This window comes from Pelodiscus sinensis, chromosome 27 (genome assembly GCF_052426305.1).
Source record: "Pelodiscus sinensis isolate ZL-2025 chromosome 27, ASM5242630v1, whole genome shotgun sequence".
NCBI lineage: Eukaryota > Metazoa > Chordata > Testudines > Trionychidae > Pelodiscus > Pelodiscus sinensis.
In genome coordinates, this window is record NC_143078.1 from 10,538,259 (window position 1) to 10,550,819 (window position 12,561).

General features: G+C 54.9%; 1 protein-coding gene across 5 annotated transcripts in view; it reads right to left on the reverse strand.

Moving 5' to 3' along the window:
* MDFI (MyoD family inhibitor) overlaps positions 1 to 12,561 on the reverse strand; it is a 48,752-nt gene that overhangs the window by 2,058 nt on the left and 34,133 nt on the right. For 2 of the 5 annotated variants that reach the window (XR_016347931.1, XR_016347934.1), the window contains exons 4-5: positions 4,204 to 4,473; positions 344 to 3,275 (exon numbers count right to left, since the gene is read on the reverse strand). Coding sequence is in view for 1 of the 5 variants with exons in the window: in XM_075909891.2 (XP_075766006.1) it covers positions 3,019 to 3,275; positions 4,204 to 4,473 (527 nt within the window). In the remaining 4 variants the exon portion in view is untranslated. The remainder of the gene's footprint in view (positions 1 to 343; positions 3,276 to 4,203; positions 4,474 to 12,561) is intronic. The other 3 variants (XR_016347933.1, XR_016347932.1, XM_075909891.2) reach the window with 3 other exon arrangements.

Here is a 12,561-nt window from a genome sequence, read left to right on the forward strand (position 1 = left end):
CTCTCAATGATCCACTGTTCCTCTCCAGGTACTGGGGGTGCTGGAGGGACAGTCTTCCAGCATGCTTGTGGTCTTCACCAGGCCTTCCCGTGAAAACTTAGGGTGTTAACCCAATTCCAGGTTGCCAACTTTTGCAATGTCACTGGCAGCCTTGCAACCTTCTCGGCTTTTCTTCAAGCCTCAGGTCCTGGAATCCCGTGACTCCACCAGACGTTCAGCTTGCAGTCTTTAAAAGACACTTTCTAGCCCTTGGGCCTGTCGAGAAAAGCTGGAAAAGGGGGGGAAAACCTCAGACCCCGGAAGGCGACCAAAAGAACCCCCAAACGTGCCACTGAAAACTCACGGGTTTTACGCTGATCTCGTGACATTTTGGGGCCTTGCCGATGCTTTTGGAACGCTCGGCGTGGCCAATCCTGGTCTCTCTTGCCTCCCCGAGCTCCCTTTGCAGCTGTTGGAGTTGCAGCCGCAGTTCTTGGCTTCCCCTCCTTAACAAGACCCAGTTGTGGGACAGAGCACAGAGCAGCTGTTGTGTTCCAGATTCAGAGGCAAGCAAAGCAGAGGAGGCACGGAGCCTGCAGAGCGGATTGCGGGTGCGGAGGTGGGGGGAGATGGTGTGGAAAGGGGAGGTAAAACCAGTTCTGGGTGGCAGCTCCGAACCGTACCGAAGGCAGATCTGAAGGAACAAACCCTGGGAGTGTTGGATAGGCCCATGGGGATGAACCCTAGAAGAGATCTGAGCCAGCTTCCGTCTCAGTATCCTGTCTTCAAGTGGGGGACAAAGACCAGCAGTTCTTTGCTCTGGCGGTTCTCCCTTATTACCCCTAGCGTGATACCCAGAGGGAGAACACCCAGCGGGCATTGCTGATACGGCTGTCAGGTGTCCAGTATTTGCGCTCTTTGTCCAGTAAAAAAAAATCAGAGAATACTGGACATGTGCAATGTCCAGTATTCTGATTTTTCCAGCTGCGCAGCGGATGGAAGCCTGGGGTGGGCGGGGAGAGCAGCTGGAAGGCGGGGCCACAATCAGCGTTAGGAGCCTGTGATTGCGCAGAAGCCTGTCGGGGACGGGGGAAGTGGTTAGGACTCCCAGCCACTCCCCCAGCTCCGGCTAGGCTTCTGAAGTGCCCAGAGCGGTGATCATGACCCCGCCTCCCTGCCTGAGAGTCCCAGCTGGGAGGGGGGGTTGCGATCGCCGCTTATCCCATGTTCCTTTTTTTTTTCTTTGCTCGACCACAAAATACCAAAAATATTTTTTGGGAGACCATCTGGCAACCCTAACTGCTGAGAGAACGAGGAGGATACACTCCCTGCCTCACTCGGTCCCTGACCCCATCCGAAGCCCCGACAGAGCCACTGCTGAAAGGCAGGCCGAGGCCAGTGGGGGCTAAAGTCATCCTGAGGGCCCTTTGCCGGGATCCAGGCCCGAGCCCCCTGGGGCCACCCTAGGCTGAGCACACGACACAGCAGCCTTCGGGGCCGGAAATGCAGGAAGGTCTTTATTTACAGTAACAAATCAGAGAAAACCGCACTGCGCCCCACCCTGGCAGGCGCGTTTACACCCTGCCCCGCAGTCACGCTCTGTGGTGGACGGGCCAAGCAGGCTGGGCGGGGGTAGAGGGGATAGAGAGCCCAAAGTCACTGCCTGTGCCACTGCCGCTGTGGAGGACCTCCTGGCAGATGCAGCATCCAACAGCCACCTTTGAGTCACGCCCAGGCAGCGCTGGCCTCCCCCGGTCAGTGGGAGAGAAGGCGTTTCTCAGCCGGGGAGTCTGGAATCGCCTCTCCCCACCAGCCTGTGCAGGGACACACAGCCGCTCTGCGGAGAAGGGGATCCTTTGTCAGCCGCTTGCAGGGGAAGTTAAGGAAAAGGCTCCGTGCACGAGCGTGTGCGCGAACGCACGTGTGTGCACGCTCACATGTAAGAGCCTGAGTCCTGGGGCTACAAGAGAGCGTGGCTGGCAGAGTTTATTGCACTTGCCTGCCTCCCTCAGCACCGAGAAGGCGGGCGGGGGGAAGCCGCTTCCAACAGCAAAGGGAGGCCGAGGCGTTCCATCTCTAACCCCATCCGCCCCCCTCAAGCTCACCGTCCCCACCTCCCCAGCACCACAGTTTCCTGTCCGGAGTGGGATGCTGAGGCAGGTGCGTGTTTTGTGCCATTTCCACGGCGCAGGCTGTGTCATTCGGACACGCTGGGCCCCATTGGCTGAGGTTGCGGGGTGTGAGGTTAGCCAGAGCGGGGGGACTCTGTGAAAACAGGTCTGTGTACCTGGGTGCTGGCAGGCCAGATGCGACCCCGCCCTGCCTCCGTGGGCTCATGATACCGGGCTGCTGAGCAGGGGACCCTGGCCTGCTCCTTCGAGTTGCCTAGGACCCTAGCGAGCGGCACCAAGCCTTTGCTGTAGGTGGGAACTAGCAGCAAGGAAGCTCCTATGAAGCTGCCCTCAGCAGGCACCAGCCAAGGGGCACTCGCGCCGTTACCCCGCTCCAGCCGTCAGCCAGCGGGGCGCTGGGCCAGCCAGCTCTGGGAGAGCACCACCTGCGGAGTCCTCGGACGGCAGGGGCTCGGGGCGGGTCCGAGCGTCGCCCGGCGAGGCAGTTCAGGGCTTCTGCGTGGCCGCCAGGCGCGGCGTAAGACTTGACTCCTGCTCTCGGCTCAGATGGCAGGAAGCTGCTGTCTCAATCCCTGCGCCAGGTGCGCAGGGGGTGGGGTGTCACCTAGTCTTGGAGGCCGGACAGCACCGGGGGAGGTAGTGAGGAGGGGACTCCTATCTGCGGGCGCTTTCCAGCCTCAGGCTGTCTTTGGTCTCCCTCACGGCTCTTTTTCCTGCCTCCCCCGTGGCCTTCTCTAACGTTGGCTCAGGAAAGCGGCAGGACCCTCCGAACACACGACGTGGGGCAGGCCGAAGTGGTTCCCAGAAGCATGATCGCCACAGGGGAGGCGGGACCGGGGGAGGGGCCCCCCAATTCCAGGCCCCCCTCCTTCTTCCACCGCCCCCTCGAGTTTCTGCCCACCTCCCCTCAGGAGGAGAAGCACAGGCCGCAGCACTCCATGCAGATCTCCAGGCAGTCGGCCGACTCGCAGCAGGCGTCCACGATGCCGCAGTCCATGTCGCAGGGCAGGTCGCAGTCGGCGCACTCCCCCGAGCCGCAACAGCAGCAGCAGATGCAGGAGTCCTCGGAGCTGCAGGAGCTGCAGGTGGCGCAGTCCAGCACGATGTTGCAGAGGGTCAGGAACTCGCAGAAGAGGCAGGAGAGGATGCAGTGGACGCAGCAGTCTGAGCAGAGGGAGGCGCAGGAGAGGGAGGGGACAGAAATGAAGGGGACTGTTAATCATGGACACCAGCAGGACACCATCCCAGGTGTGATGGTAACGGTCCCAACAGGCATTGTTTTTTTTCCCCCAGGTTTAACCCTATAGATCCCAGTTCCCATCAAGAACACCACCCACAGCCAGAGATCTGAGACCAGCTCGGGCTGCTGTGCCCACGGTGGCTGGTTATGGGGCCTTTGGTGTCGGCAGACACAGGCTGAGGCCCGTGAATGGCACGACAGGGCCAACCTGAGCTGCCTTGGGAGCTCAGAGACCCCATGGACTCCTCTAGGGGCTTGGCGATGGCTGTTGATTTTGTGTGGCAGGTGCCCGGATATAACGGTGATGGGCAGCACCATAAACCCCTCCAATAGACAGACCGACTGACCGAAACCTGAAGGCAGTCAAGAACTCGCCAAAGAGGGAGAAACGGACAGCGCTTCACCAGAATGGGCAGTGAGGAGGAGGCGAAGGGGTGACCCGGAATCTTTGGGGCTGGTGGGGTAGTTCTCCCCTTGTGAAGGATATTACGGGGGGCTCGGAGGGACACTGCGGGGGGGGAGAGGGATGCTCCAACACCGCGTGAGGTTATGTGGTAATGGTGCAGGGGATCCCAGAACTGACAGGACCAGCGCGGGGCTCGTGGAGGTGGGGCAGAGGACCCGAAGGGGGAAACCAGCCCAGGGAAATAGACAAGCAGGTGGGTGGGGGAGGATTTAGACCAGGATCCACCCAACTCCCTGGCTTGCACAGCACCCAGGGGCAGTCTGCACAAAGCAATAACTGTGGGTCCCCTCCCTTTCATCCTAGGTGCGCCCATCTCTCTCTCTCTCTTGATCGTTGTAGGTCCTGTGCCTATGAGTGGAGGATTGAGGGTGCTGGGCAGCTGATACCTTCTTGCGCCTCTGCAGGGATCTGGGAGGAGGCTGACTTGGAGCTGCTTTTGCTCTTCTTGCTGCCCTGGCTGTTGATGGAGTAATGCGACTGCAGCTTCCGGGGAGGCTTCTGCGAACCGGGCAGCGTGCCGAGGACGCCGTTCCCCGCGCCTCTGTGGGCACTGCCCGGGTCCGGGACACGCCCGGCGCCGTTCTGCAGCAGAGGGGTGCAGTCCATGGGGCTGGACGGCTGGAGACTCCGCAAGGTTGTTCGGACCTGGGGCTGGACTGTGGGCAAAAGAGAGCAGGGGGTTAGAGGGGCTGCTCCCATCGGCAGAGAAAAGACTGGCCTTGGCTCACATGGCAGGCAGGGGATTTTATCGATGCTGGTGGACACAGAGCGGGTGGCCAGGCTGCTTTCTAAACCCAGGCGTGTGGGCCTCAGGCCTGTGTCTGTGGCGTTTCCAAAGCCAAGCTGGAGTATTCACACTGCATTGTAGCCCTGGGTTGACAACTGGCCCCAGGTCTCACAGCAGCACTAACACATTCACACTGCACCACACAGACCTTCTGATGCGGGTCTATGGCTCAAGCTGTGTCCACACTGCAAAGTGGCAGGGCTCAGACCCGAGTCACCTTCCTGACATCTTAAGGCCCTGAGAGCTTGCTGATCCAGCAGACTGATTTGTGTGTAGACAGATGGGGCCTTGGGCTCAACCCTGAGGCAGAGCCTGGGTTTAGTGTGCAGTGTGGACAGACCTAGACAGTCTGTGGTTCTCACTGGCTCCCACCCCATTCCCTTGCCAGCACACTGGGCCCGGATCTACACTAGGGAGTTATTTCAGAATAACCCCCCTTTTTCGAAATAATAAGTGGTGCATCCACACGACCAAGCCCGTTATTTCGAAATAAGGGGCTGGTTATTTCGAAATCTGTCCTCCTGCTTTCCTCAGATTTCACTATTTCCTGCTTTCACTATTTTGAAATAGTTCGAAATAGTGGTCGTGTGGACGCTCCACTGCTGGCATTTTGAAATAACTTCTCCCCAGAGTAATTCGAAGTAGTTACCCCTCCGTGTTTCCTGGGGCTCTAAGTCAAGGCAGCGCGTCCCCAATAATGGAGCCTGCCATGGACTCATTTCGAGGCCCCCCCTGGAGTGGGGACACACTGTTGTTATTTCAGGAGTTATTATTTCGAATTTAGTTATTTTGGAATAATCTCCTGGTGTAGAAATGCCCTTGATCTCCTCATGTCCTGACCTGGACTAAGCAGTGTGGGAAGGATGGGGGACTGCAGGAAAGAGAGGTTTAGCTCACAATCTCCAATATGCACATGCAGCCCTCAACAGTCTTGTATCCCCCATAATCCCATAAGGCAGTGGTGCTGCTGCACACGAGAAAATACCCAATAAGTCAACAGCGATAGCCAGAGAAACCGAGCAGGACAAGGCCGTAAGCTTTTCAGGGCAGGCGCATGGGGCAGCGGGAGTAAGAGGCAGCGGAAGGCATTGCCTTCCCATGGCCCCACCCACTCTCCCGTTCCCGTGGCCCCGCCCACTCTCCGCCCCCAGAACGCCTGCTGCATCCTAACCCCATCCTCCCAAGCGCCTGCAAGCCCTCGCAGCCGGGGTCATCCACAAATTTTAGAAGCGCGTGCTTCACTCCATTATCCAAGTCATTGATGAAAATACTGAATAGGGTCTTCCAGGCCCTATGGGAGACCTCACTAGATATCCCCTCCCAGTCTGACCGTGAACCACTGAGAACTACTCTCTGAGCATGGTCTTTCAACCAGCTGCGTACCCACCTTATGGTAATTTCGGCTAGACTCCATTTCCCTTGTTTGCTTATGAAAATGTCATGTGAAACTGTGGGGAAAGCCTTACTAAAATCAAGGAACATCACCCTATTCCTTCCTCCCCGCCCACTAGGCCCTTTCAAAAGCCGGGTTTGGCATGATTTGTACTTGACAAAACCATGTTGGATATTCTCCATAACCTTTTATGGAGGGCAGTCAGCAAAGGCCATATCTAGACCATGAGGTTCTACCTCAGTGGTGAACCCCTCACCCCGACCACATTTTTCATCATTTGTCCCCCATGATCTGTTGAGTCCTGGGTCCAGTGGTCCCTTCTGCAAAGCTGGGGGAGGGACTTTTAGATGTGGGTGGGTTTGTACTCCCCCTCCCGGAAACAAATAGTGACAAAGGTTTGGGAGAAATGCAGAAGATGCCGATGTAGTAGAGCAAGGGGCATAGCTAGAGGAGATGGAATGGAAAACAAAGGGACGAGGGAGTGGAGTCCTGGGGTGGAAGAATGGCCTAGTGGTTAGACCGTTGTCTTGGGCTGAAGGAGGTCTGCTCTGTGTGACCTCAGGCAAGTCACTTAGTGTCTCTGCTTCAGTGTCTGCGAGGGGGGTTGCAGGGATAAACACAGCCAAAATGGCAATGCATTCAGTTACTATGGTGACGGGGCCCTAGAAGATATTCATGTCAACAGGAAGGGAAAGAAGAGAGTCCAACAGGCAGGCTCGACACCAAAGAGGCTGAGCTCACCTGAGAACCAGGTCCGTAGAAAGGATAAAAGCCTACTGCTGCTACCAAGTAAGGAAGTTACTCCTTTCCGGGAGGTGCTGTCCACTCCGCCTCGGCTCCATTTCTGGCAGTAAGATGGCTGGACCTTGGTGGGCCAGAAAGGGTCTAAATAACAACCTGGATATAACCTCCTCTGGGCTGAACCCCCCACGTGCCATCTTCAGCTCAGCCACAGGGCCATTTCCCAAACGAGGCTGGCACTGCCACAGCCCGCGGTGGTCAGCTGGGGATCCGCAATTCCTCCCGGACACTGCCAGCATCAGGAGTTACGAGTTCCAATTGGAAAGCCTGGGGGGGTGGGGAGAGGGATCCCATCTACCTCCCCTTCTCTGCTCCCAGCAGACTGAAAGTCAGAAGAGAGCTTGAGAAGATGACGCCCTATAGGAACCAGGAGGGGGATTTCTCCAGACACATCAATGTCGTCATGAAAGGGATCCACGACTCCTGGGTGAAGGTTAAAGGGGAAGCAAACAGACCTCTGCTTTAGCTGCAAACTCCCTCTTGTCCTCTGCAGAAACAAGGCAGGCTGGGGCCAAATGGCTGCATATCTACACTTTACCTTGGCCGAGCAAAGGGATTTGGGGAATATTTTAATCCTACCTTCCCCTCACGCATGGTTAGTCAGCCTGATCTGTGCCCCAGACGGGATTTGGCATCCAGATCAGGAAGGGTTAACCAATCATCTCCCCCGCCCGCCACATAACCAAGTACATAAATCTCTGCCGGCTGTTGTCTGTGCCAAACTGTAAAACGTCTCTCTCTCTCTTTCGTCAGTAAACAAGCGATGAGTCAGCAGAAAGGCTCGAGGGCAAAGGCCTCGAGAGCCAAGCCGGGGAACAGTAGCCACATTCTGTTCGGGGAATCAGCGAGCCAGGGCCGGGCCTGCATCGCGCAAGACCTCCGCACACAAGGTGCTTCTGTCTCGCGCGGGCCGGGGTGCCAGGCCGCTTGCAGGCAAAAACAAAATCGACAGAGGCAAGAAAACGGTGTCTTGTTTTCCTAGTAGGGCCGCGAGCTCTGCATGGGGCAGCCTGGTGATTTCTGCATCACTTTGCCGGTCGTTTTCACCCCCATTTCCAGTCATGTTTTCCCAGCATGCTCTGCGGTGGAACTTCCCACACAAACACCTTCCTTTAGGTTCCATTTGTTTTCGCTTTCCCCTTGCCTCTTTTATGTTCTAGGACATGCCTCAGGAATTAGTGACTCCCTGGGACATCCCTCCTATTCTGGTGTAGGGGGGGAGAGAGACACATCTGCTTTGCCTGGTGATTTGTAAGGACCTTCATCGGGGTGTAACAAGGCGGGTGGGGGAGAGGAGACCCAGCTGGAGGAAGTGGATTTGTGAGTGGGTGCATTGATTCCTTCCCTTCTTGAACTTGCTAGCTGAGATGGGGAAATGCTTGGCAAGGAAGAAGCAGGTTTTGCCAAGTTGTGTCTTTCTCCGCTCTCCCCAGAAAAGGGGAGGGGGGCAAAGTGAAGAAGAAGGAAGGGGATAGATAGAGGAGGAGTGCGAGGGGGATAAGAAAGGACCTTTGTCTCTTTGAGGTCTTCTGTGATTTTCACTGTCAATTTCGAGCCAGGAGGAGAAGCTCCTGAAAGTACATGAGCACCCAAGCACTGTTACAGGCTGGCCACCGACTGGCTAAGCAGCAGTTCTGCAGAAAAGGACCTGGAAATTACAGTGGATGAGAAGCTGGACATGAGTCAACAGTGTACCCTTGTAACCAAGAAGGCTAATGGCATACTAGGGTGCATTAGTAGGAGTGTTGCCAGCAGATCTGGAGAAGTGATTATTCCCCTTTATTTGGCACTGGTGAGGCCACATCTGGAATATTGCGCTTAATACTGGGCCCTCTCACTACAGAAAGGATGTGGACGCACTGGAGAGAGTCCAGCGGAGGGCAACACAGAATGACTAGGAGGCTGGAGCACATCACTTATGAGGAGTGGCTGAGAGATTTGGGCTTATTTAGTCTGCAGAAGAGAAGAGTGAGGGGGGGATTTGAGAGCAGCCTTCGACTCCTTGAAGGGGGGTTCCAAAGAGGATGGAGAGAGGCTGTTCTCAGTTGTGAGGGATGGCAGAACAAGGAGCAATGGTCTCAAGTTGGAGTGGGGGAGGTCTAGGTTGGATATTAGGAAAAAATATTTCCCTAAGAGGGTGGGGAAGCACTGGGATGGCTTCCCAGGTGGGGGAGGGAGGGTTAGAATCTCCATCCCTAGAGGTTTTTAAGTCCTGGCTTGACAAAGCCTTGGCTGGGATGATTTAGTTGGATTGGTCTTGCTTTGGGCGGGGGCTGGACTCGATGACCTCAACATGCCCAGCAATGGAGCAGAGCAGGATCTGAACTTGCAGCTGCTTCTCCAACCAGGGAACCTTTGGATGTTCTCCCACTGCCACCCTAAAGGCCTGATCCTGTCCCCATTGGAGATCAGTGGAAGCAGGAACAGGCCCCAAAGTGGGAGGAAGGGGGGCACTTTGAAGAGGTTTAGGGTTCCAGGTTCCAGAAGGCTTGGTTACGCTCATTTCCTCTTGACGTTGTTGGGAGCTGAACGCATTTGGCTCTTCAGACAGTCAAACCCCTCCATGATGATCACCTATTGTCTGTATTATTGTAGCATCCCTGAGTCCCAGTCCTCGGCGCAGGACGCCTCCCCAGTGCAAGGGGCTGTACGAACACAGAACAACACTGCGTCACTGCTCAAGTTGCTTGCCATCAGCAGCCACTCAAAATCAGGGGCTGCACTTGAAGCCAGCCTCATCATCCCAGCCTTCTCAGTCCGCACACTCCTTCTTTAATGTGGGAGCCGCTGCTGATCCATACAAGACGCAACCGAAGCGCCCGCACTGCATCCAGCTCTCAGCTTGTGTGGCTTATCCCGCATCATCATGGCAGCCCAGATCATCACCTCGGTGTCGAGGGGAAGGATGGTCGTGTGGTGAAAGCATCCGGCTGAATTCAAAAACCATTTCTGCCACAGGCTCCTTGTGTCATTCAAAGATGTCTGCGGAAGCTGTGGCTTCTCAGCACTTCTGATAACAAGGCCTTGAACTTTCTCCCTGTCTGTAGAAGGCCGGACTAGGGATAATACCACTTCCTTTCTGCCTTCTCTATTTAGCCCGTAAGCTCTCTGGCACACAGTCTATGCAGTATACTGTGTGTCTATCCAGGACCTAGTACAATAGGGCCCCTGTCTCAGCACAGGGACAGAATGCACAGCCTAGTAATAAAATATCTACACACGGACATACACGTATAAACTTTTCAAACACAACTGTCCTCTGAACCGGACTGTGTCTGTAAGCTCAAAGTGAACGTTATAACCGAGTTTAGATGTACCCCCGAGAACATGGGTTGGCTCCCACACAACCTTAACTGCAGTGGCAGGAGTGAAATTACATAGTGGTGAGTCCTTCTAATCAGAAAATTACCAGTGGGGCCTGCCTGCCCTGATAAGTTTTTTGCTCTCAGCTGTTTATTACCATTTTCCCAGGTCTCCCAACATGCTCTCCATGCCAAGGCCAACCCCACGGTTCTTCCCCCGGGCGCACTGCTCACAGGTGGTCTGTTAGAATGGGATCTAGTCTACTGTAAAAGGGACTAGAAGATGCAATAACCAGGAGTGCGGGGGTGGGGGTGGGGGTGTTTCAGGCCTGTCATGAGGCTAGTGTTTAAGAGGCAGAGATGGTGCAGTCTGCTGGACCAGGGCTGGGCAAGATGACACTTTGATCCAGCCCGCGGACTGCATCTGGCTGCTTTCTATTTATATCCTGCTGCCTGTGCCAACACATTTCCAGGCAGAAGGATCCTATTTAAATGGCTCCCAGCTCCCAGTTGCGGTGCTATCCCAGCGGAGGCCGGAGTCGCGAGCCCTTTAAATAGCCGTAGCACCCTTGGGCAGCTGCCAGTCAATGCAGCAGTGGCAGGGCTGGGAACCGCGAGCCCTTTGCTGTGTTTTTAATTCAAAGCCTCCATCCCCAGGCAACTCTCCAGGCTAGTCCCCAGCCCCGCCCCCTTCCACTCCAGGCCCCGCCCCTTCCTTACCATAATTCATGAAGTGGCCCCCTTGTGAAAATTGTTGCCCACCCCCGTGCTAGACCCTTACTCTTCTCTGGGCCCAGCCCCTCTAAAAGGCCCCATTTTCAGTGGAACTCAAACAGTCCACCTGCCAAAAGCCCACTGCACCTCAGAGTCAGGGAATCCATTTACAATCAATGATCATCTGGTTGCCCTGGTCTGGTTACAACTTTGAACCGTGTTATAAAATACAGCAGGGCCTTTTTGTGTCTTTGCAACTGGACTAAACTAGTATCTATATTATGGAAACACAGAGAGAGTCTCCAACCCAAATCCGGCCCCCATTGTGATGGGTGCCGTACGGGCAGGGGCGGCCCGTGAATATAGGCCGACTCGGCCGTCGCCTAGGGCGCCGTCTTCAACGGGGCGCCCAATGAAGACATCACGCTATTGACGGCCGTGCAGGTGGGGGCACCGATCGTGCGTTCTGTCTGGGGTGCTAGCTGCCGCAGCCCGCCTCAGGCCACCCCTGCGTATGGGCTCATAGTAAGGGCAGGTCTACGCAGCAGGGCTAAAGCCAAAGTAAGCTACGCAACTCGAGCTACGTCAACTGTGTAGCTTAAGTCGAAATAGCTTATTTTGGCTTTTGACACTGTCTACACAGCAGGAAGTCCGAGGGAGAATCCGACTTCCCTTACTCCTCGTACAACGAGGGTTACAGGAGTCGGAGTAAGAAGTCCTCCAGCTCAACATTATTTTGACATTATGTCAAAACAATTGCTTGTAATGTAGACGCAGACTGTGTTATTTCGGAATAACGTCAGTTACTCCGAAATAACACTGCTGTGTAGATGTACCCTTCGAGACAGTCCCAGCCCTGAACAGCTTACAGTCTAAATCAGTGTTTCCCAGTTTTATTTGGCCACGGGACCCTTTCAAACTCGAAAGAATTTAGCAGAACACCTAATAAAGGTCTAATATATGGATATCAGGGCTGAGTAGTGACATCATCGTCCCCACTCTCTGGATAAGCTGGCATTGCACATGGACACTTCTCGTGGCAAACACAAATGAAAATCGTTTTCAATAAAATTAATAAATGCTTAAATATAAGTATTTTTTTAAAATCATAAAATCTTATTGTAATGGAATTTTCTTGCGGAACCCTTATTTTCACTTCATGGAACCTCAGGGTTCCGCGAAACACCATTTGGGAAACATTGGTCTAGATGGAGACACAGAGAAGGGAAGTGAATTGGCTGCAAGTTAAAGGCACAACTGGGAATTGAAACCATGTCTTCTGAGTTCCTAAGAAAGTACATCCACTAGCCATGGGGTTTTCAAACTATGGGTTGCAACCCAGGACTGGGCTGTGGAATGTCGGGCCTTGGGTCTTATTGCTGTAGGGGGATCAGGTAACCAGTGGGGATGCTAAGGCAGCTCCCTGCCTGTCCTGGCACCACAGACTGTGCTGCACCCCAGAAGCAGCTGGCAACAGATTCAGCTCCTGCACCCCTGACCGAGAACTACTCAAGATAAGCTCCTCTCGCCTCAAAGTTGGAGTTCCCTCCTACAGCCCAAAGCTCTCATCCTCAGCCCCATCCCAGAGCCCACTCTCCAGTCACATTATGTTGGATCACGGGCTCCAACAATTTTCTTCACCTGGATCATGAGAAAAATAGTTTGAACTGCTCTAGAACACACTCCCTCCTCTAAGTACTCCTCTTTTCCACCCAGTTATGGGGAAACAAGCTCTATTGCCCTGTCC